We start from the raw sequence: 20,161 nt of genomic DNA, 5'->3' as shown, positions 1-20,161 counted from the left end.
AATCACATCTTTTTTTATTGCAAAAATAGTGTAACATCTGCTTAAATAAGCTATCCTCAACCCTGGGAATAAATTCAACTATGATCATAATTAGAATTCCTTTTGGTCAGCATGATGAGCGATATGTCAGCTCTCAATCAGTTTAGTCTTGCTTATGAGTGATGAATTTTTGACAAACTGTTTTTAACATGTATGTACATTTTTTTTCTTGGTGAGAATAAACAAGCAATAAGCTTGGAATTAGTCCAAATTTTATTGGTGGTTACAGCGCAGCAGCTAATTTAAATTATATTCTAAGCGAGTTGGCTCTGTCGTGCATGTTAAAATTGAAGATGAATTTCCAACTATTTGAAAAACGTACGTTCAATACCGTCATATTTTTGCTCCATTACTAATTTCAAATTTTTATTAAGATAATAGAGAAATTAGACAGGCCATATATATTAAATTTATTTGATACCTTCCCTTCTGAAACTTTAATGAAAAATAAGAAAATCTATTCAATGTCTCAAATTAGAATTAGTCAAGAATGGGTATGGCTGTATAGCAAAATGAATTTTAAGATTTTAAAAGTGGAGGGTAAACAAAAACATGCTTGTTTATTTGAACTTACCAAAAATCCAAAAAGTGCCTTTTCACGACAGGAAATTTTACGAGGGCATGTCAAGTTTGTTTTTACATATTTATATGCTCTTTTTCAAATTATAGTCTTCAGTAAAACATTTTAAGTGATGAACTTAAGAGTGGATACACAATGCTTTGCTTTTGTAGCTCAAATGTAAACATAACAACGGCAGTAATTGTGTGAAAATTCCCACAGACACGCCAGTGTATAATGCGATCAGAAAACAGATAAACAGTCCGAATGCATGAGATAGTGTTGCCAATATTCGACTTGGTCTAAATCAATTCCAAGCAGCAACTAAATCTAGCCTCCTGTTGATTTTTTCATCGAATTCCTGCATGCGTTAATTGACATAATTCAATTATCAATATACAATTAAAATAAAACAATATCCACCTCTAGCAAACCGCTTCATTTAAAGCACGCGGCAACCCTATATTGTCAGGAAATAATTATTGCGTGCATTTAAGAGGAAAGATTAAAACTCTCGCAGCACTCTCTGCAAGGCTGGTTGCTCGTTTGGGCCGTAAAAAGTGACCGGAATTGATTTTTAAATTGACAAAAACAGCGTGTATTGTGCCTATTTTTAATGTGTCTAGCGGCCGTACACGTTGGTCGATGAACCGGTGAACGCACTTTGACGGCGACTATCAATCTGCCAGCGAGAGCGGTGTGTCAGTTGACTCCGGGGTGGCATGGCGCACACCACCACTTCTGACTTGGGCAGTTCAACCGCCACCCTCGCAACAACCTCCGAACCCAAGCACAGGACCTTTTGGAGTGAGATCATAGTTGCATACTTTTCCTGAGAGATGCATTTAGTAAATTTTTAAAAACCACGCGGGGATTTTTTTATTTTTGCTGCTTTAAAAAATCGTGCAACAATATCGGTCAAACTTTGCCCTCCGTGAATTTCAGCATTTTTATCGCAATCAAAAGATGCTGATTAGTCTCTAAATCGGATGCGTTTTTAGATTTGTTCTTATCTTTTCTCTCAAAACTGTGTACCTTTTTTTGGTACACACTCGGCTCGAGAGTCTCGGCCCGATCATGCTGAACCACGACAACATCGACACTCAGCCACTCCTGAACTGGTCCAAACAGGAGGGAAAATGGGATAACTATCATGTTTACACACGAAGAAGTAAAAGTTTCAACTGATTTTTAACTTTTTCTAGAGATATTTGCGAGCATCAGCTTTAAAAAGTATCTAAATTTTACAACTAACAATAAGTAAAACGAGAGGTTGTCTAGCATAAATAAGTCAGTTCTACAGCATAATTTTAATTAAAATACGTTTAATTTTACGTTATCATTTTGTGGCTATTATTTTTGTTAAAAAAGATGGGTAACAAACTAACATTTATAAAATCCGTTGACATAATTGCATAATCATTTTATGTTCAATGTTCTCAGGAAGGAGTGCTTTAAAGAAGCTTCAAGGATGCCGATGGAACAAGCTGTGGGCGCTGGCCCTGGGGGTGTTGCTGCTGGCCCTGAGCGGCCTGCTCACCGTCACCCTGGTCTACGCGCTCGCCAGACAAGTGCCCTTTGACGTAAGTACCAGATCGCATGCCCCTCTCTATTTCACGGCAAATAATGCACGGTGCACGCGCCTAATGTAGCGCTTGCATGGCCATCGCGAAAAATCACTTTTCGTTTTTTGTTTTGTTTGAGCGCCCAACATATGAAAAGCCGATGAGCGTAATAAAAATCCAGTTTTATTAAGGTTACACAATATAAATGATAATGATATCACGCGCGCGTATGAATGCAGTTTTTGTCTCATTAGAAGTGGTAAACGCCCGGGTCGAGGTTCATGTTTCGCATCTGCTGGTCGATCCATTGCCGGAAGACGGCCACATTCGCGTACACGCCGGGGGTTCCGTTCTCGCCGCACCCAATACCCCAGGCAACAATTCCGGCTTGCGCGTAGTGTCCGGGACGGTTTGGCAACGGACACACTAGAGGACTGCCACCATCGCCCTGAAATTTTAAATAGAACATGACATTTATATGGCCGTTGATAATTCAATTTTAAATTTCTGAATATTTTATAGATTTAAATTATGATTGCCAAAAATGATGAGATGAAATTATCTTTTCCAGTAAATAATTGGGCCCTTTTGGATTTTGAAGAGACTTTGAAACAAGCGCATGTTACCAGTTTTACTTGTTATTAAAAAAATGAACTTGTTTTCCAAATTTCACGTCACTTGTGCATGATAAACTACATATTTTTAATTAAAGTATTTTTGACATCCTCTTGTATTTTCTTTGAGAATCTGTTGTTCGTTGCAGTCTGAACTACGTAGTTCGCAAATAATTTCAAATGACGACATCCTGAAATAGGCTTAAAACGATTCAATCGCCTAATAACGTGGAAACAAATTTTAAAAACAGGAACAATGAATTAATTAAAAACTGTCAATATTTTACTCTTGGAAAATATTGTTCAGTCTGGATAAACTCATTTAATTGTAACTCAATTCTGATTCACATTTAATTTGAATATATTTTTTACTTTGAAAGATCGAGATAAAGAAACATACTCGGAAAGTTCCAAATATTGATTGAAATTTTTCTTCTCTATATTATCCACAACATCAAACTGTTAAATTTGTCATGTTTTATTTTTATTTTTATGAAACATACACTTCCTAATGGAACTAAATGCCGAAGGCAAAGTTAGATGAAAGTTGAGACTCAATTAATGATAAAATATTTGAACAGGTTGGAACTCATTGTCAATACATGCATTTGAGTGTTCTGCTCGATCGGTAAACGCCAATCAATATACACTTTGACCTTTTTGCAATCTCATGCAGTGAATAGTGGCAGGTGTGCTGAAAATAATGCCTGTCACCGAAAGTTGGTCGCCGTCCAAGATTTTTCTCTGCGTTTTTCGAAACGAGCCCGCAAATTTGTGTCAATCATCTGTACTTGTGGATCGATTTTATCGACACACGTTCGACGGTTTACGTGCTTTTCTAACCTTGCAAGTGTCTTTTCCTGGCTCTCCGCCGGCGCACAAGAAGCTATTATGCAGCCGAAAGTGTTGTCCAAGCCTCGTCTGGCGCAGGGCTTGCAGACACTGCTGCCTCGGCACCACCGGCAGCTCCACCTTCTTCAGGATCACCTGGTACTGTCCTTCTTTTCCTGAATACATAAAATCGAGGCTAATTTATTAACTAACTCAAATTGACACTTGATGTGAAAAAGGGATAAAATTGAATAGGGACACAAATCCTGTTTATGAAATTTGTGGAATAAGGCAAAAAATGTTACTCAGCATTATCAAACGATACACGCAATTATAGAAATAACGAAACAAATTATTTTTACTTCCGCCCATAATTATCTTGGATTTAAAATATCGAAACATTGACCGCCTACCAAAGACGTTCTTTCCCCATCCGCTGGCAAAGCAGCGTTTGAGGTCGAAGATCTGTCCTTGTTCAGGCAGACAGACGACGTCCACGTTGTCCGCCTGGTCGACAGGCGCGTCCAGCTTGAGCAGGGCGACGTCGTTGTAGAGGGCACCCGCGTAGTATTCAGGGTGGATCAGCAAATCGATCACGTTGCGGTCCTGGTGCGGGAACAACTCGTTCTTCGTCTGCGTGTCCCACTCACCAGCCCTGATTTTCAGGCTTGCAACATCCTTTCTGTGGAATCATTACAAAACGGTTAATAAATGCAGAATAGGTTTAATTTTTTGCGAGCAAGTAATTTCTAAATTAGGGGCAGGGGAGATTTTAAAGAAAAAAATACTTAAATCGAACCACTATAACGGGACAAAAATATAAATTTAAATTGAAATTTGAACAAAAAATTATTGTAAAACAAACATTACATTATAGTTTTTTACTTTTACTCATTAAATCAGTTTTCCAATCCGATTTTTGGGTTTCTAGTACGCATGGCTTACCCAGCAACGCAATGTGCGGCGGTCATGACGACCTGGGGGTGGATGAGGGCGCCCCCGCACTGGTACAGTTTGACAGGTGGCTCGTTCTGCTTGACAAACTCGTCCTTTAGCACGGCCACCATCCAAGGGAACTCGCCGAACTGGCTCTCGCCGTCCAGGTCTCCGGTGATGCGGAAGCCGACGCCGTCAGGGTTGCGTCGGCCGCAGCCCACGCGCGCCGGCTGCGGTGGTGGTGGAATCGGCGTATCGAGTGGCTCCGCCTGACAGCACACGTCCAGGTAGCTCTCGCAGGTCGGCTCCTTTATCCTGAAAATTGGTTAAATTTAGGGTGCACGTCCTTTGAGGGGATTTTTAGGCAAGACATAATTTCAATAAACAGCAATATATTCATGTCATTCAAGACAGTTTATAACATTAAAAAAACTGTTAAATTGTTTCTTCGCTCATAGTGTCCTAATAATTGGTATTGGCAACTAATTTGCTGAAAACAAATAACTGGTTTCAGCTGACTGGGATTTGCTTTTGATTGACTGTTTGAAATATAAGTACCACAAATCTCCAACATAAAATTATCCCCGAAGCTAAGAAAATGCAGACAAATTCAAGCTTTTTTTTAGCCTTAACATCAGATGTTGTGGTTTTCAAAAATTGCAACAAAGCCACTGAAACCACCAACCAGATTCCCTGACATAAATAAAAATCAAATTGTGTCGGATGTGGCTAAGAGAAGACCGAGGGAGGAAGTCGGAACTCTGTGGTTCACTGTCTTCATTTTTCCCATCGAAATATAAATAAACAAAGTTTCATGATATCCATACCTGATGTCAATGACTCCTTCGCCGTCAGTCTTGATGGTGCCATTTTGGCAGAGGTAGTAGGGCACGCAGGTGCAGGACAGAGGCTGCTGGCCTACCACCGTGGTGGCTCTGAACTGGTCATTGTTCCTCGCGTCAGTCGGCGCCGGCGTGAACACTTGCTTGATCAGGTCGTCCAGTTTCTTTCCGTCGACTGGTGGTTTTTGCTGGCAAAGCACCACTTCCACCGCCAGAAACACCAGCAAAACGCACAGTCGACCTCGCATCCTGAACCAAATTTTTATTCAGACAAAAAACATTTCAATTCTGGCAAGTACACACATCAACTATTTCAGAAAGCAAATTTCATCGCATTTATTTTAATAATTTTGTGAGCTAAATTCTAAGATCGAAAACTATGATAATTTTTTGACGAGCTTTAAGATCTGTAAAGGCTATACAATTTTTAAACCGTAAAAAATAATTCCAAAAGATAAAGGTTACAGGTTTGTGAACTGTTTACTTGCATTTTACGTTACTGAAACGAGTTCACAATATTCTTAATTGGCTATTTAAAACAAATGGAAATATTTCAACTGTAAATAATATCCTCAGGATTCCGTTGCGAGAGAAAAACCAGAAATAAACGTTTAATTGGTTACAAAACAATGCCGTGACATTTCCTCAATATACAATGCGTACTTGAGAAAAGTCATTGAACTCAAATGCAGGTGTGTTTTATTAAATTAGCTGAAATATAATTAAACCAAGTTTTAACTACTCGCTTTGTAGTGTCTGATTTTAATCTCATTGGCAACAAAACAATAATTACACGAAGCGAATTTTCTCATTAGCTATGGTGTTTTAGATTAAATTTGAATAGAAACAATACATTAATTATCAAAACGGTCAGTTTTTGCCTTAATTTTGCAACAATTATATGAAGACAGAGATTACTTTCAATTAAATTCCTGACGTGAGAAGAGACGGCACGAATGCGTGCGCGTGTGACCTTGCTTAAGAGGGAAAACCGCGCCTGCAAGCCGATGGTGCGCTACGCTAATCACAATTAAGTCAACGCGATGGTATGCGAAAACCCAAGTTTTGAATTAGAGAAAGCAGGTTCGGCAAGGTCATGAACGCGATCGGCAAAAGTAAAGGCACTCTGTACAGTTATGTCTGCTCGCATTAGCATTTATTTTTTATTTTTTGCTCTTTTTTTAATGATTCAAACCCGAGTCAACTGGAGAAACATTAAGAAAATAAATTAAATACAATGCTACGAAAATCGAATTTCTAAGCGTCAGGTTCTCAAAATTAGAAATGAACCAAGTTTTTAAATTGTTTTAGATATGTTCCTCAGACCTGAAATTCGACCATTTTGCCGTGGGTTATGAAAATCTGATTTTATTGTATATAAAAACCCTTTAATTGATATTCTCTGTTATTAATCTAAAGAAATCCTCTTCCCTTTTCTGACTGACAATAGTAAAATTGATTTAAGATCTTTGCTGAACTTACCTGTGGTTGTTGTTTGTTGTCGTGATCGTCGTGTGCAGCACGGTCGCCTCCCAACTGCGATCTGCGATGCTTTAAGAGCTCTTGGGTCGCTCCGAAAAGACCTTCAAACTGGCTGCCTTCGAGACGCACGGGGCACCCACCTCGCTCAATTCTCCTCGCTTGTTGCCTCCTCCACTCTCCAGCTCTCCGCGCTTTGCATCCGTCCGCGCTTTTTGCTAATTATTTTATATTGGAGGTTCTCGAAATTGCTCCTTGTTGGCCAGCGATGACGCGATGAGTTTAGGTTTTTTTATCCAGAGTTTTAGTGGTGCGACTAACCAAAGGAATTTCCAATCCTGTTTGCAGCCAAAAGATTGATGAGAAAATTATTAGCTAATGTTTTTATTTGTCATGAAAGGACAAAATTGAAAGAAAAACCATAACTTCGAGATTTTGTTTTGTAAAAATTTTCCGATTATGCTTTGGACTGTTAGAAAAAAATGAAAAATCTGGATTAGTGTTTCAACGAGAAAAAAGTAGCGAAAAATTACAAATAGTTTCATGCATTTCATAGAGTAAAAATTTCATTTTAAAACTCGCGAATGTTGTTTTTGCACACATCATTTTGCCGTATCACGCTTGCGAAACAAACACTAATAATGCGTAGCGTTTTCCTCATGGGTGATGGTCACTCGATGATTAACACAATACGTTTTTCTATACACACTACGCGCGTGGTACGGTTTGCCTCGTCTCAAACCACATTCTAAGAATTTGTTGCAAAACCACTAGAATTATTTTTTCTCCTCAAGTGATCTGCATTTGGAATTTCCTTTGTCGACCAAAACCGCACCTGGGAAGCCCTGAGCAAATAAATCATCGACACACGTGCTGCTTTGACCTACGCACTCTAAATTTTAATTTTTACTTCAGTCATACGTATCCGTTTCAGTTTGGAATCGTATTTGACGCCGGCTCGACGCACACAGAGATGCTCCTCTACACCTGGGAGAGCAAGGAGTGGTACGAGACGGGACGGGTGCGCCAAGTTGACTCGTGCTACCAAGATGGTTTGCTTCTAAATAATTCCGCTGGCAAAAAGTCTAATCGAACCCAGACTTAGTTTATTTCCTTTTTTTCATAATAATGGTAGAGAATAATTAAAGCTCCTTAGCTCATTTTATTTTTTTATTCTTAATTCAGAAATATTACAGTAAAAGATATTTTGAAAATATGCACTAAAATGGCAAGAAAATTTTATTCACATAGTTATGATTTTTGTCCTTTTTTAAAAATAAAAAAGTTTAATTAAAAAAATATATTCTACTGCACGTTTTTTTTGTAATTTTCTTCGTGCATCCCTGACCAAGCTGTTCATTTTAACAGGTGGAATCGGACAACTCTTCATCGAAAACCCGTCCGGGGTGCAGGAATACATAAACACTTGTCTATCGCGGGGTCTAACCTCAATCCCTGCTGACAAGCAAGCGACCAGTCCTGTTTACTTGGCCGCCACAGCTGGATTGCGTATGCTGCAGTACGTTGCGCACGTTTTGCATTTTCAGAAAGCAAAATTCTTTGATTGTGTAATTAATATATTAGAGGGTAATTTAAATTCTCTATAGTTTTCAGAATTAATATAGGCGATTTTTTTAAATATAATTGCTAAAAACAGACTATGCGAAACAAATGTATTTTTCCCTTTTAGGAAAAATAGTTAATAACAAATAATCAATTCCATTAAACGAGATTATTTTATAGACAAACATTATATTATGAGATATTTCGAAATATTTATTTTCTAAAATATTTTGACAAATTTTTAGAATAGACAATGGAATTGGGGTGAGCGAAATCCTGAGCAACGTGTCTGAGGTTTTCGATAATTCCGGACTAAAGCACCGACCTGGCGACGTAAAAGTCATCACCGGACAGCAGGAAGGTGTGTCCGCGTGGGTAGCCATCAACTATCTGTCCGAAACACTAGGAAAGGTAGCACTTTGCGGGATAAAAGGGCAAAAAATTTAATTCCTTTATGAACAAAGCGAACGACAACTCTTGGTGCACTCGACCTTGGTGGCGCCTCCACCCAGATTGCTTTGGAGATCGGCACGGAGAACGTTGGTCGGGACAAAGTGACGCTTAGGTTGTACGGACAGGAGTACAACGTCACCGCCGACAGCTACCTTTGTCACGGCGTCGAGCAGCTCATCCTCAGACACCAAGTTTCACTTTTAGAGGTGAGCCAACATAGAGAGAATATTTAAAAAAAATAAATACGCTTTATTAATTCAAACAAAAAGTTTCATGAATTAATTATTATTTTTGGAACTTTGTTTCATCACAGTTGCTATTTTGCTTACTCAGGAGTTATTTAATTGTTTAAGAATTCAATTAAGTTTGCTAAATACTAATCTCAATTTTAATTTAAGTTTTTTTCCATTTTTTTCCTTGCAATAATATGATTTGCAGGGCGTAGAACCGGCTGAAACCGTGACAGTGGAAAATCCATGTCGCGCTGGCGGTCAGACTTCAGAGACCTCGGTGTCCCAGTTGCAAAATCAGTGCACGAATACGGCTTTCCTACCAAATGTGAGTTTTGAGTCATCGCATGTGTGACAACCTGACCCTGAATCAGTTCCAAAACGTGACCGTCCAAGGCACGGCGAACGCCGCCCTCTGCACCGAGCAGTTGCGAAAAGTTATCAGCGCTGAATACTGCAAGGCGACCTTCCTCAACGCCGGCAATTGCATCGAGGAGCTGCCGCCCACCAGACTGAATGGAACCGAGTTTCTGGTCAGAATTTATTGTTGATTTTCATGAAAGTCAAAGTACATTTTACTAGTCAAATTTCCTACATCGTCAAACCTGTAGCAATTGATGCAGAATTTAATGATTAACTTGTTTATAATTATATTTTAACAAATGAGTAGATTGAGTGTAAATATTTCCTAAGAAAAATATATATGATCAAGTTCGCTCCTTAAAAGATTAGGAAAACGAATTTTTGAACAACGCTTCTATTCAAGCATGAAAGTTATTTCAGGCGTCGATATTTTTACTAAATTTATAAATCAATATTGTTCGTCTATATTACCTCTTAGATTTTCCAAGTCCATGACGCATCCTGAGAATTGTTTCAATTTATCTCATGTTCAACTCAGGCATTTTCGACTTTTTACTACATCGCATCTGGGTTCAATGTGACAGACGGGACGGGCAGCGAAGAGTTCATTGCCAAGGTCAATGATGTTTGTGCATTCTCTGAAGAGACACTGAATGCCACTTACTTCCCTGGTGAGCTATTTTTCGATCTGGCTGGCTACTCATTTCATGTGGATTTTGGGTGATTGCAGAAGTGGGAGACAAATATAAACAAGACATGTGCTATGAGGGTATTTACATGTACTTACTTTTCAACGAAGTGTATTCGTTCACTCCAGAAGAATGGGCCGGCACTAAATACGTTGACAAGGTAGGTAAACTCTACATATTTTGTTTTATTTTTAGCTTGGTGGTGGTTTCATTATTCATTAAATCAACACAAAAATGAAATCAGACTCAGACTTTAAAGAAAAATGGAATTCTCATCAGTAAAATATTCCAAAACATTAATTTTCTGATTATGATATATATGCTTTAATAAATCACCTTGGAAATCGTCAGATCAACGACACGTCCGTGGGCTGGGCATTGGGCTTCATGATCGAAAACACGAACGTGATCCCGATGCAGCGGGCACGGCCGCTCCTTCCGGTCGGCTGGTTCGTCACGTTGTCCCTTCTGTTCATCATCTTGATCGGAGTGTCCCTGTGGCTGGCCATTAGCGCACTCAAATACAACGGCATCGGATCGAACATCAACCAGACGCAACCGCTGTACGGGGCGCTTGCCTGACGAATACTTGCCTTGGATTAGGCTACTCACGAAAATTAAAGGTCCTAGGGATATGTGGATAAATATCAATCCTTTCCAAAATTCCCCATGCGATATTCTCCTTTAAAGCAACGATTAATATACATATTTCTATGTGAGCTGTAGTTGTAATTCTGTTGTTTAGCATATCTGTTAAAAGAAAAAACTTTGCACGCAGTTTTTCAATTGTATTTCATTTTCCACGAAAAAAGAGGTTAGCCAAAACATCGTACCGGTACAAGTCAAGAGTAGAGTTTAAGAAAAAAAAATGTTTAAAACGCATGTTAAATATGAACACCCTTTCTCTCTGAGAATTGTAAATAATTATAAAATATTGAACTGAATGTTACTTCTCACTGTGTATATATATTCAATTGGAGTGTAGTTAATCAAGTGCTTGAATAATTGATAATAAATCGTCTCTGTCACAAATGGGAGATTTTATTTGCTTTCTTCGCTTTTCCTGAACTCTAGTGCGGCGTATATATTTATGTTTTCTGAGGAAATTTCAACATCACTCAAGGTTCAGTAACACATGTATATTTAATATACGTGAACATTCACAAAGGTCGATATTCTCATTGTTATATTACAGATTTTCATATTAGCTAAAACATGCAACAACTTTAGAGACATAATAGCTGCTCATCCGCGAAATGAGGCGTACAAGTTATTGTTTGCATTTCTATTTTATTTCTTGTTTATTTATTCACTTTCTCTCTCTCACACACACTAGCAGCTCAGACATTTCTTTCGTTTCACACTAGACAAAATTAGTACTTTCATCCGCGATACGACTAGAGTTTGTTCTAACATGAGAACGCAGGAAATCAACAAAACTGATAACATCTGTATATCACATTAATAATTGAAAACACACAGGAGGTATTTTTAATGATAATGTACGCATATGGAATGATTCAACTCATCCACTCTCTCGTTCCCTGCTCGTTCAATCGCGTATTTTGTGGTGCATCTCTGATAATAAAACTTAATTATATATCTATAATTTAATATCTCCACATTTAAAAGACCCTTGTGTGCCCGAGGAGAAGACACGACTTTTATACCGCAAATAAACTGTTTTAAAATAAGTGATACACGTATAAGCATCTGTTCTCGTCAGGCAATAGAATTATGTGCATATTTTTTGTTATAGATCGATGGATTATTTCTGTGAGAGACGCCACAGAAAAATAAACTATGTTAGGCTTGTTCACGCATCCCCCCTAACTCGTGCGGCACTCGATCTTTTTAATCTTTGGCTATTTTTCTTTTCTCTAGAGTGCTCAAAGAAATGCTAAAAAATTGCTTGTCGTTTCTTCAGTGCCACAATAACTCGAGTCGGTGTTTTGTGAACAAACCGACTAAAATTACGTTCCGTCGGCGTCAGTTTTTATAGCATAATACTTTTATCTCTCTTTCCTGTTTTGAGATTTAACGCGTACATGTTCGCATAAATATGGCTGAAAAAATCGTCAACAATTATTACTCGCCCGAACACAAAATTTGCTTTATTTTGGCCTTGCTATTGATATGTTTGAGAACAGCTTGTGGATGAATGAGAAAGCACCAAAATAGTTTACCTTTTTCGTTAATTATCACTTTTGAACTGTGCAGTTCAACAAATATATTTTAGTATCCAACACATTTTCAATGTTTCCATTTATCCGAGGACTCGCATTACTTAATTTTGAGCAAGCCAAAATATATGGAACGTGATTTATTTTCCACTACTGCGCCGATTGTTTCAGTTTATTATATTTTTTTAAAGCTGCGTTAACAGAATATAATGTGCGCCTAACAACATGTGGAACCGTACTACTATTTCGTCGTGTGAGTATTTTTGTAATATTTTTTTGTTTTAAATAGTTTTTTGTAGAGAATGACCAGTCGTTTATATACAGTTTGAGTATTTTTTCTACCGTTCTCTTCAGCGCATTCGTGTCTTAATAGGTATTTCCTTTCCGATACAATGCGAATATATGTAATGAGTAAGAAAACGATAACTATAAATGTGTACTTTTGCCCAGCACTTGTAAATAATGGACTCTATATGGCAGTAAATCGAGCCTATGTACCCTCTAAATGTAATAGTCGCAAAGAACGAGATATTCAACATTTTCATACAAGATGGCCATGTTTCGTGGTGTCTGGTATTCCAATCAGCAGGAGAGAACGAATCGTTGAACTGGACAAAATGTGGGGTCAACAAAATATGAATAATTTCTCCGCCACTTGAGAGGAAAATTTGGTCGCCAAGCTGCTGAGTTTGATGGCGATTGGTTGACTTTCGGCCATTTGACCCCTGCAAGAGATATAAAATCTTCGATAAGCGAATGTGCGATGTGGTGCAAAATTAGGTCAGTCTGATAATATATAAACTGGTGCATCAAGCGATGCGGCGTTACATCATCATTAAGTCATCATTTTTTATTACTTCGTTGCCTTTTCAAGATAATGACACAAAGAGAAGTCCGTCTGAATATGGACTGCAAAAGCCTCTTTTAAATGTGCTGTTATGTGAAAGGATTGTATTGCTAAAATGGCTTTCTCTTTGACGACAAAGATTACTTGGAATTACATTCTTTACAATTTCAGTAGTTCAGAAATTCAGTTTAACCTCAAAATATTATTCAAAATTGGACAAGATTATTCTGCGGGGCTATCATTCAAATGTGATTTGAGAAAGTGTCAAATCATCCTTTATTTATGATTATCTTTAGTTTCATTGCTATTCACTTTGATAATGTGATTTTATTGCAACTACCAGCCGTATTTTTAAATCTGCGGAGTAGATCACTCTCTCACCTATTTGGGAGCTCAAATTGTGCCTGCAGCTGGGAGGGAGGCAGTCTATTGTAACGAGTACTGGCCCTGGTCGTAGTACTGCTGCTGGCCGAAGGCCTCTTGGCGGAAGGGGTTGGTCGCGACACCACCAGGCACGTCCAGGGTCGGCTGACCCTGCTGGTACGTGGAGCCGTAGTCGTTCGCGGCCAAGTCTTGCAGCCGGTTGCTCGAAAGGGCGCGCGGGATTGGGTTGCTGGGCACTCCATGTGGCGCCAAGTGCGCTGTCTCCTCGGCAACCTGACATTTTAGACCATATTTAACTAATTTTTGTAGAATTTACTGTTTTGATATGCATTATAAAGCTACGTTTATAAACTAAGTGAGCACCGGGAAATAATTATGGTCTTGCTTTATCATATTCTCTCAAAAAAATTGAGTCTCGTTTCAAGATAAAAAAATAACGTTATTTTCTGCTACCTTGTAAATTTTTTTTTTTTTTTTTTTTTTTTGCTCTTTTTTATCCCTGTCCGAGGACCGGAGGACCGGGAAGGGCGCGCACTGCACTAGCACGAATGCTGAAACCTGGGTCCCAATAACACCGCGAACGGATAACATGGGCGCACCAGGCCGCACAGGGACCCAGCTCACTCAAGGGCCACTTGCCTCCGCACCGAGGACTGCATTGAAACGCTAGACATTTGTCCCGTGATGCCAAATCACGCATGCTGGAAAGGTGCAAACCAGCAAGTAGCGAGTCGGCGCCGGTGCGCCTCCCAGCCCGTTGAGCAATTTGAGCATTTCGAGGAGTCACTAAACTAACCACTTTTTGCCATTTCTGACATTGGGTAGCCAGTATTAGATCTCCGAACTGCTCAAATACTACCTCTCATTGCTTTGACACTCCTGAGAGTGCCTTAACAATGCGAGCCAACGGGCTGGTTATTTTAGGTCAGTAAAGAATTTTATCCTAAGATTTCCATTTAAACTATTACTGATTGAACAAAATTGTAAAATATAATATTTGTGCATAATTTAATTTTTAGAAGCTCGTTTAATTCAAAAGTAGTCAAAAACATTAAGATTACTTGTTGAAAGAAATAGTCTAAATAATAGTATTCTTAACATTACCTTGTGTGGATCAATTTCTGGGGGCAGTTCGGACACAAATCCAGTGTCCTTTTGGTAGAAGTTGATGAAAATGAACGCGCCAAGGACAAATAAGCAGCACACGCCGTAGCCCCTGAAAGTGGCCGTCGTTCCTGAAAGGTATCAAGGAGCGTGAGCATAATTAAGTGCTTTCCCCTGGGTTATGAAATAAAACTTAAATCGCGGCTAACAAATCTCAATAATAATAATTTTTGCTAGAAATAAATTCTTGATGAGATGATTTGTCGTGTTTTTATACTTATATTGGGAAATTGTTAAAAATCATTTCCAATTACTTCGAGTGAAAACATGAAAACATTTTCAACTACAAAAATTGTTTCAACCGAAAGAATGTGTCAGGAGGAAATGTTTTACCAAAGTAGGTGACGAATATGCCACCGATGACGGCGCCACAGCCTCGGCCGAGTCCATGGTGGATGCCTTGGAGGACGCCTTGTGCGGATCCGCGAAGGTGCTGCGGAGTGTTGTGAGCGATGTAGGAGCAGCAGGCTGCCCACACGGCCGCGTGGGTTATTCCTGAAGGCGTTTTGGTGATCAGCACATTATTCAGGATGGAATCTGATTAGGAGAAACCTACCCTGCATGAATTCGAACGGCAGCACCCACCACGGGTTTTTCAGCCAGGAAATGTAGAGGAATCGTACAACATTGCCGACGAGCCCAATGCAGAGGACCTGAGAATCGGGTGGCAGGCCGGGTTAATATTCTACGAATTGAGGTGAATAATAGCGAAAAGACCGACCTTGACGTGACCCATTTGTCTGATCAGCCGGAAGCTGAAGAAGTAGGCGAAAATCTCTGATATGTGATTGATGACGGACGCCACACCAAACAAAGTCGGAGAACCACCGTAGTCCTGGGTTGGGGAAAAATGAATCAGAATGAAGGGCTAGTGGTAAGATTGAGTCTCGTCACCTGGAGATGCCAAAAGAGGAAGGTGAAGATGAGGCCGATTCCGAAGCCCATGAACCAGGCGACGAAGAGGAAAGAGCCGCACTTAAGGTTGTTGAACTGCTTCAGGACGGTCACCCACTCGGGCATTTGGCGCATCGTCTGAGCGAATACTTTCGTCTGCTAGCAGAATTTGCCTTTTTCACACCCATTGCTTGCGTTACCAATAATTGAATACCCTTCCGATGAGCGGAGCCTGCTGCGGCTGGGCAGTTGGTTGAGCGTCGGATCCTGACAAGACAGTCTCGCCGTGGAAGACGAGAGGAGGCTCAGGAACCTGCGGCTGCTCCACAATCTGCGGCATCTCCAACTCAGGGTGTGGCTCGTACCTAAAAATTAATTTATTTGCTTTCACAACGCTTTGATTAAAAATACGAGAAAATAAAACGATTTCATTTGTTGTTTGAGAAATGACAGGGATTTTTCACGTTGAAATGAAGGAGCAAAAATTACTTCATTTCATTTGTATTTTAAATTTTATCCTTCCTCCCATCAATGGTGTTCAGTTTTAATAGAACTTAAATTTTTGCCAGGTATTATCCAAGATATTGCAACATTTAAAAAAAATGTACCAATGAATTGCCTGCAGGGTTTTGGAGCAGAAATATAAATGAATGTTCGTCTTGTTGATTCTCATTATTTTCGTTAATTAATTCATCTTAAACTTTGTCTTACTTGAAGTTGATTTGTGTGGCAGCGAGGAGGGCAGCGCCCATGAGAACGGAGAAAGTGGCGAAGCAAATAGTGTAGTTCTTCTCCTTGTCCTCTGGCCCGCAGGGGTGGTCGGGAAAAGCAGTTGAGTGGTCGAGGGCGATGCCGACGAAGAACATGGCAAGACCCCAGCCAAGGGAGCCGAACATTCGCTGGTGGCCGTAGCGGTCGGCGTCCTCGCCCAGAATCGTGATCACCGCCGAGTCGGCCAGAGTGACTGCGGACAAAATTCACAAGATAAAATATCGGAGATATGCAACTTGCCCGACACCGGAGCAGACAAAACTGCATAACATTTCAATAATTGAAGAAATCGTATTAAGGAACGTGGAAAACTTACACTACATTCAACCTTGTGAATTATTTGTTTTCTAATGAATATTACAATGACCCGCAGCATTTTCATTCTGCCTGTGATCTGTAAAATCTAAAAAAAATATTGCAAAGGGTTGCTCACTGGCTGGGGCAGCGAAGATTTCTCCAATGAACACGAGCAGCAGCAGCAGGAAGAATGCCTTCTGGATGTCGCTCGTCCTGTACACAATTGAGCTGAACCAGGGCGACACCCAGTTGTCGTTGGTTTGAGGGTCGTAGTTGCTCGCGTAGGTCACCTTCAGCGGGGAGAGACCGGCGGCCACGTGCGGCCGAGCGCTTCGTTTCACGCGAGTCTGTGAACGAGAACAGATTCACAATCAGCTAGCTAAGTTAAACACAGGTACATTTTCTACTTTGGTTTTTGAGGAAAAAATTTATTTGTTTTAAACTCGTCTCATATTTTATTTTCATATCTATAGCTGTACATATATACGCATACTCTAATTTATTGCTTCTGAACAAATGTTTTGTCCCGCATTATGAAGATCTAGGGAAATTATTTCTGAAAACATATCCACCATCACCAGGTTTTGTAAAGCAAACCGCCAGCGATTATTTCATTTTTTTTTTCAAATCCTGATGAACATTCGTAGAGAGCAGATTGCTTACTTGTTCGGGCATGTTGTCGAGGAAGCTGAGCGAGTGTAGGCCCGGCGGGACGTCCAGCTCGCCGCCCTCGGAGGTGATGAGCGCTTCCCTGCGGCGGCGCATGTTGCGCGGCGGGTTGTCCGGCGCCTTGAGCACGTAGTCGGTGGCGTTGTGGCGCAGAATGCACGATGTGGCTGGCGGCTGGATAAATCCAAGCGGCAGCGTGAACACGATCCAGCTCGCCAGCGAGAAAAGTAGCAGCTGCTTGCCCTTTTGGTGCCTAAAAAAGGATATAAGTATTTTTGTTATCAAAAATGAAAATTAATCATGAAGTTATAAATTAGGATTAAAATATTCTGTGGTGGAAAGGTACGTGGTTAATCTCTTGGCTGCAAATTGGATGGAAAAAATTGAACATTTGTTAGAAAAGTAAATAAATCAAAGTTTGTCCATATTGCTGGAATATTTTAACTAACATTTATTTTCTACAATCTTGCTAAGAATGTTTCATCAAGAATACAGAAATTGAAATAAAAAGATTTCAAAACCAAAATCGCTGCTACTTTCACAGTTTTACTTTTTCATATTTAGAGAAAGTGACAAATTCGAAAAAGTTGTCAGTTTTATTGATAGATTTAAAAAAAAAAACGCGGGTAACAAATGCTTGAATAGCTAATTTAGATATGAAAGCATGCCTGTTTCTACACGTTGAAAAGGTGAAGATCAGAAGAAAAGCCCCAATATTGCGTACCTGTCGGCGAGGGAGCCCCAGAAGGGCGCGGCGAGGAACTCAATGAAGGGTCGGAAGCCGATGAGCACGCCGCATTGTCCCGGGTTCATGCCCATCTGCTTGAAGTAGACACCCATGAGGGGGAAGAGCGAGCCAAATGCCGAGTAGAAGAAGAAGTAGAAGCTCTTGACGGGAAGCAGCTCTTGGTCCACGCCACCGCACAGCATCTCGATGATGTCGTAGCGACCGCGGATCTTGTTGGTGCTCTCCTTAGGCGGCGCGTACATCGAAGGGTCCACCTCACCGGTCGCCGAAGGGTCCACCTGAGGACGGATGCCGCCCTTTGGCGCCCCTGGCTGCGCCGCGTACTGTGGCCCATAGTCTTCGCCGTAATTCATCTTGCTACCCTGCAACCGATCCATTTTATCATTATTAATGGTAATATTTTCGTTCAAATCAGACTACCTTGGATATTTATCGATATAAAAACAAGTAGAGAAATGCGATGCTGTAGACGGCCAAGACAAATAAAAAATAGACTTATGGCAATGTGCCAGTATCTTACTGTCCCAGTAACGACAAACACAAGACAAATTTCTCTCTATATAAATCATGCCAAAAATTTAATGGGGGTTCTCATCTAAACGTTTCCATTATTGTCACGTGTAGTACATCTTCCTAAATTCAAACTACATTTTAAGAAAATCAAATAACTTTGCAAATGCTCAAAGACCAACTTTGAAACTCCCTAGAACGCGATTAATTTTGTTATTTTTAAAAGACGTCATGTATGAGCGCACCATAAACATACGAAGATTTTGCTACAATAATCGTTTTTTTAAGGTCACCAAAATCCCATTGGTTAAAAGCTGCTCTATGCATGATAGTCTTTGATTGTCGGTTGTAAGTCGTTGAAAGGTCTGATGATTCTGAGCGTTCTCTGCCGTTAGCCCTTTTCTCGGGAATCTGAAATTAATTTTGAGCTTGCTGGAAGAACGTATAAAAGTCAACATTGAATTTCTCGGTCCGCTCCATCTTCAAAATGAACTCACGTTCCCTACTCTTAAATGTTGTTCCTTCGCGGGGACTTAACCAAAGAGGATTCTGTGCGAAAAGCGGACACTTTTTAATAATCCCTCTCCCTTTATTGTGACTTTTTCCTTCGAGTGGCCCAGAAGTGCACTTGAGCGCGCCGCGGCTTTTAATGCGGCTGAAGACCTAAGAGTGAAAATCCTATATTGGAAGAAAGACAATTGTATAACCTTCTTTTTGGTATGATTCCCCAAGAAACCGAAAATCTATTGACTCAAACAAATAACGTCAAACGACGAAAAGGGAAATTTTCGAAAATACACTCACATGGACTTTTGCAACGGCTTGCTTATTTAATCAATTATCCTTTTTCTAAAACAAACAATCTAAAAAAATTTCTATTTTAAACCAAAACGAATAGAAAATTATAAAAACTACTCAAAATTGTTCATCAATCGAATTAAAAATCACTCGAAATAAAACTAGAAAAAACAAAGCGACAGTCGGTGGCGAAAAACGCCGCTGAAAATGCCTACACGCGGCGACTAGGGTCGAACCTGGCCTCAGGTTGAGCCGGCCCTTTGAAAGGCGTGGAAGGAAGGCGCTCACCTGTGCCAAGGGCCTTCGGGCTGCGGTGCTGAGGTGTCAGGTCGAGCAAGATGGAGCCCTCGGTGGCGCGCACTGGCGCTGGTATTGACCCGTGACGTCACTTGGACCCCTTCCTTTCACTCGGTATGCAACCCGCACGGCCAGGCCGCAGGCGCACGCTTTCCGCGAGTGGGCCGAATGCTCGGGGCCGATCGATGCCCCCTTAACTTGACTGAGATACACTGTTTTCTACTACAACACCAACTTGTTTCGCCGTATTTTCTGCTCAATCGCTCGCCCTCAATCACGGAGAAGATTCCTCCCCTTCTTCGTTTTTTCCAGTTCAGTTTTATTGACACAAAGAATTTTGGTCCAAAGTCCAAATAAGTTCTGAGAATATTTATTATTGAAGTCTGATGTTAAATAATTTAAAAAATATTTTTTTTCGGGAAAATTGAATTTTTAA

At 40.1% G+C, this 20,161-nt stretch overlaps 3 protein-coding genes across 5 annotated transcripts; 1 reads left to right on the top strand and 2 right to left on the bottom strand.

Moving 5' to 3' along the window:
- The first annotated feature begins 1,154 nt into the window (after positions 1-1,154).
- LOC135938829 (ectonucleoside triphosphate diphosphohydrolase 1-like) lies at positions 1,155-11,200 on the top strand. 2 transcript variants are annotated; one of them, XM_065482783.1, is made up of 11 exons: positions 1,155-1,405; positions 2,042-2,181; positions 7,800-7,917; positions 8,234-8,384; positions 8,674-8,839; positions 8,893-9,087; positions 9,320-9,439; positions 9,486-9,644; positions 10,013-10,145; positions 10,205-10,323; positions 10,515-11,200. In XM_065482783.1, exons 1-11 carry the CDS (start codon positions 1,321-1,323, stop codon positions 10,743-10,745), a joined length of 1,617 nt encoding a protein of 538 aa, XP_065338855.1. In that variant the 5' UTR covers positions 1,155-1,320; the 3' UTR covers positions 10,746-11,200. The 2 variants fall into 2 exon arrangements, with proteins under 2 accessions (XP_065338855.1, XP_065338854.1); XM_065482782.1 differs by lacking the exon at positions 1,155-1,405 and adding an exon at positions 1,620-1,769.
- On the bottom strand, positions 2,329-7,026 carry LOC135938830 (phenoloxidase-activating factor 2). The gene is made up of 6 exons (XM_065482784.1): positions 6,869-7,026; positions 5,372-5,635; positions 4,554-4,859; positions 4,022-4,290; positions 3,621-3,784; positions 2,329-2,611 (listed from the first exon to the last, which is right to left on the bottom strand). The coding sequence occupies exons 2-6, from the start codon at positions 5,632-5,634 to the stop codon at positions 2,414-2,416; spliced, it is 1,200 nt and encodes a 399-aa protein (XP_065338856.1). The 5' UTR covers position 5,635; positions 6,869-7,026; the 3' UTR covers positions 2,329-2,413.
- Positions 11,201-11,287: 87 nt separating the features above from the next.
- On the bottom strand, positions 11,288-19,842 carry jef (major facilitator superfamily domain-containing protein 6 jef). 2 transcript variants are annotated; one of them, XM_065482780.1, is made up of 13 exons: positions 19,717-19,842; positions 18,097-18,482; positions 17,367-17,625; positions 16,840-17,050; positions 16,347-16,599; positions 15,850-16,000; positions 15,636-15,794; positions 15,463-15,576; positions 15,298-15,394; positions 15,075-15,236; positions 14,682-14,812; positions 13,575-13,850; positions 11,288-13,071 (listed from the first exon to the last, which is right to left on the bottom strand). In XM_065482780.1, exons 2-12 carry the CDS (start codon positions 18,471-18,473, stop codon positions 13,620-13,622), a joined length of 2,145 nt encoding a protein of 714 aa, XP_065338852.1. In that variant the 5' UTR covers positions 18,474-18,482; positions 19,717-19,842; the 3' UTR covers positions 11,288-13,071; positions 13,575-13,619. The 2 variants fall into 2 exon arrangements, with proteins under 2 accessions (XP_065338852.1, XP_065338853.1); XM_065482781.1 differs by having other exon boundaries at positions 15,636-15,791; positions 19,717-19,841.
- Between the last annotated feature and the right edge of the window lie 319 nt (positions 19,843-20,161).

Source organism: Cloeon dipterum, chromosome 3 (genome assembly GCF_949628265.1).
Source record: "Cloeon dipterum chromosome 3, ieCloDipt1.1, whole genome shotgun sequence".
Classification (NCBI taxonomy): Eukaryota; Metazoa; Arthropoda; class Insecta; order Ephemeroptera; family Baetidae; genus Cloeon; species Cloeon dipterum.
Note: the sequence above shows the minus strand (reverse complement) of the source record. Positions and strands in the feature narration are given on the sequence as shown.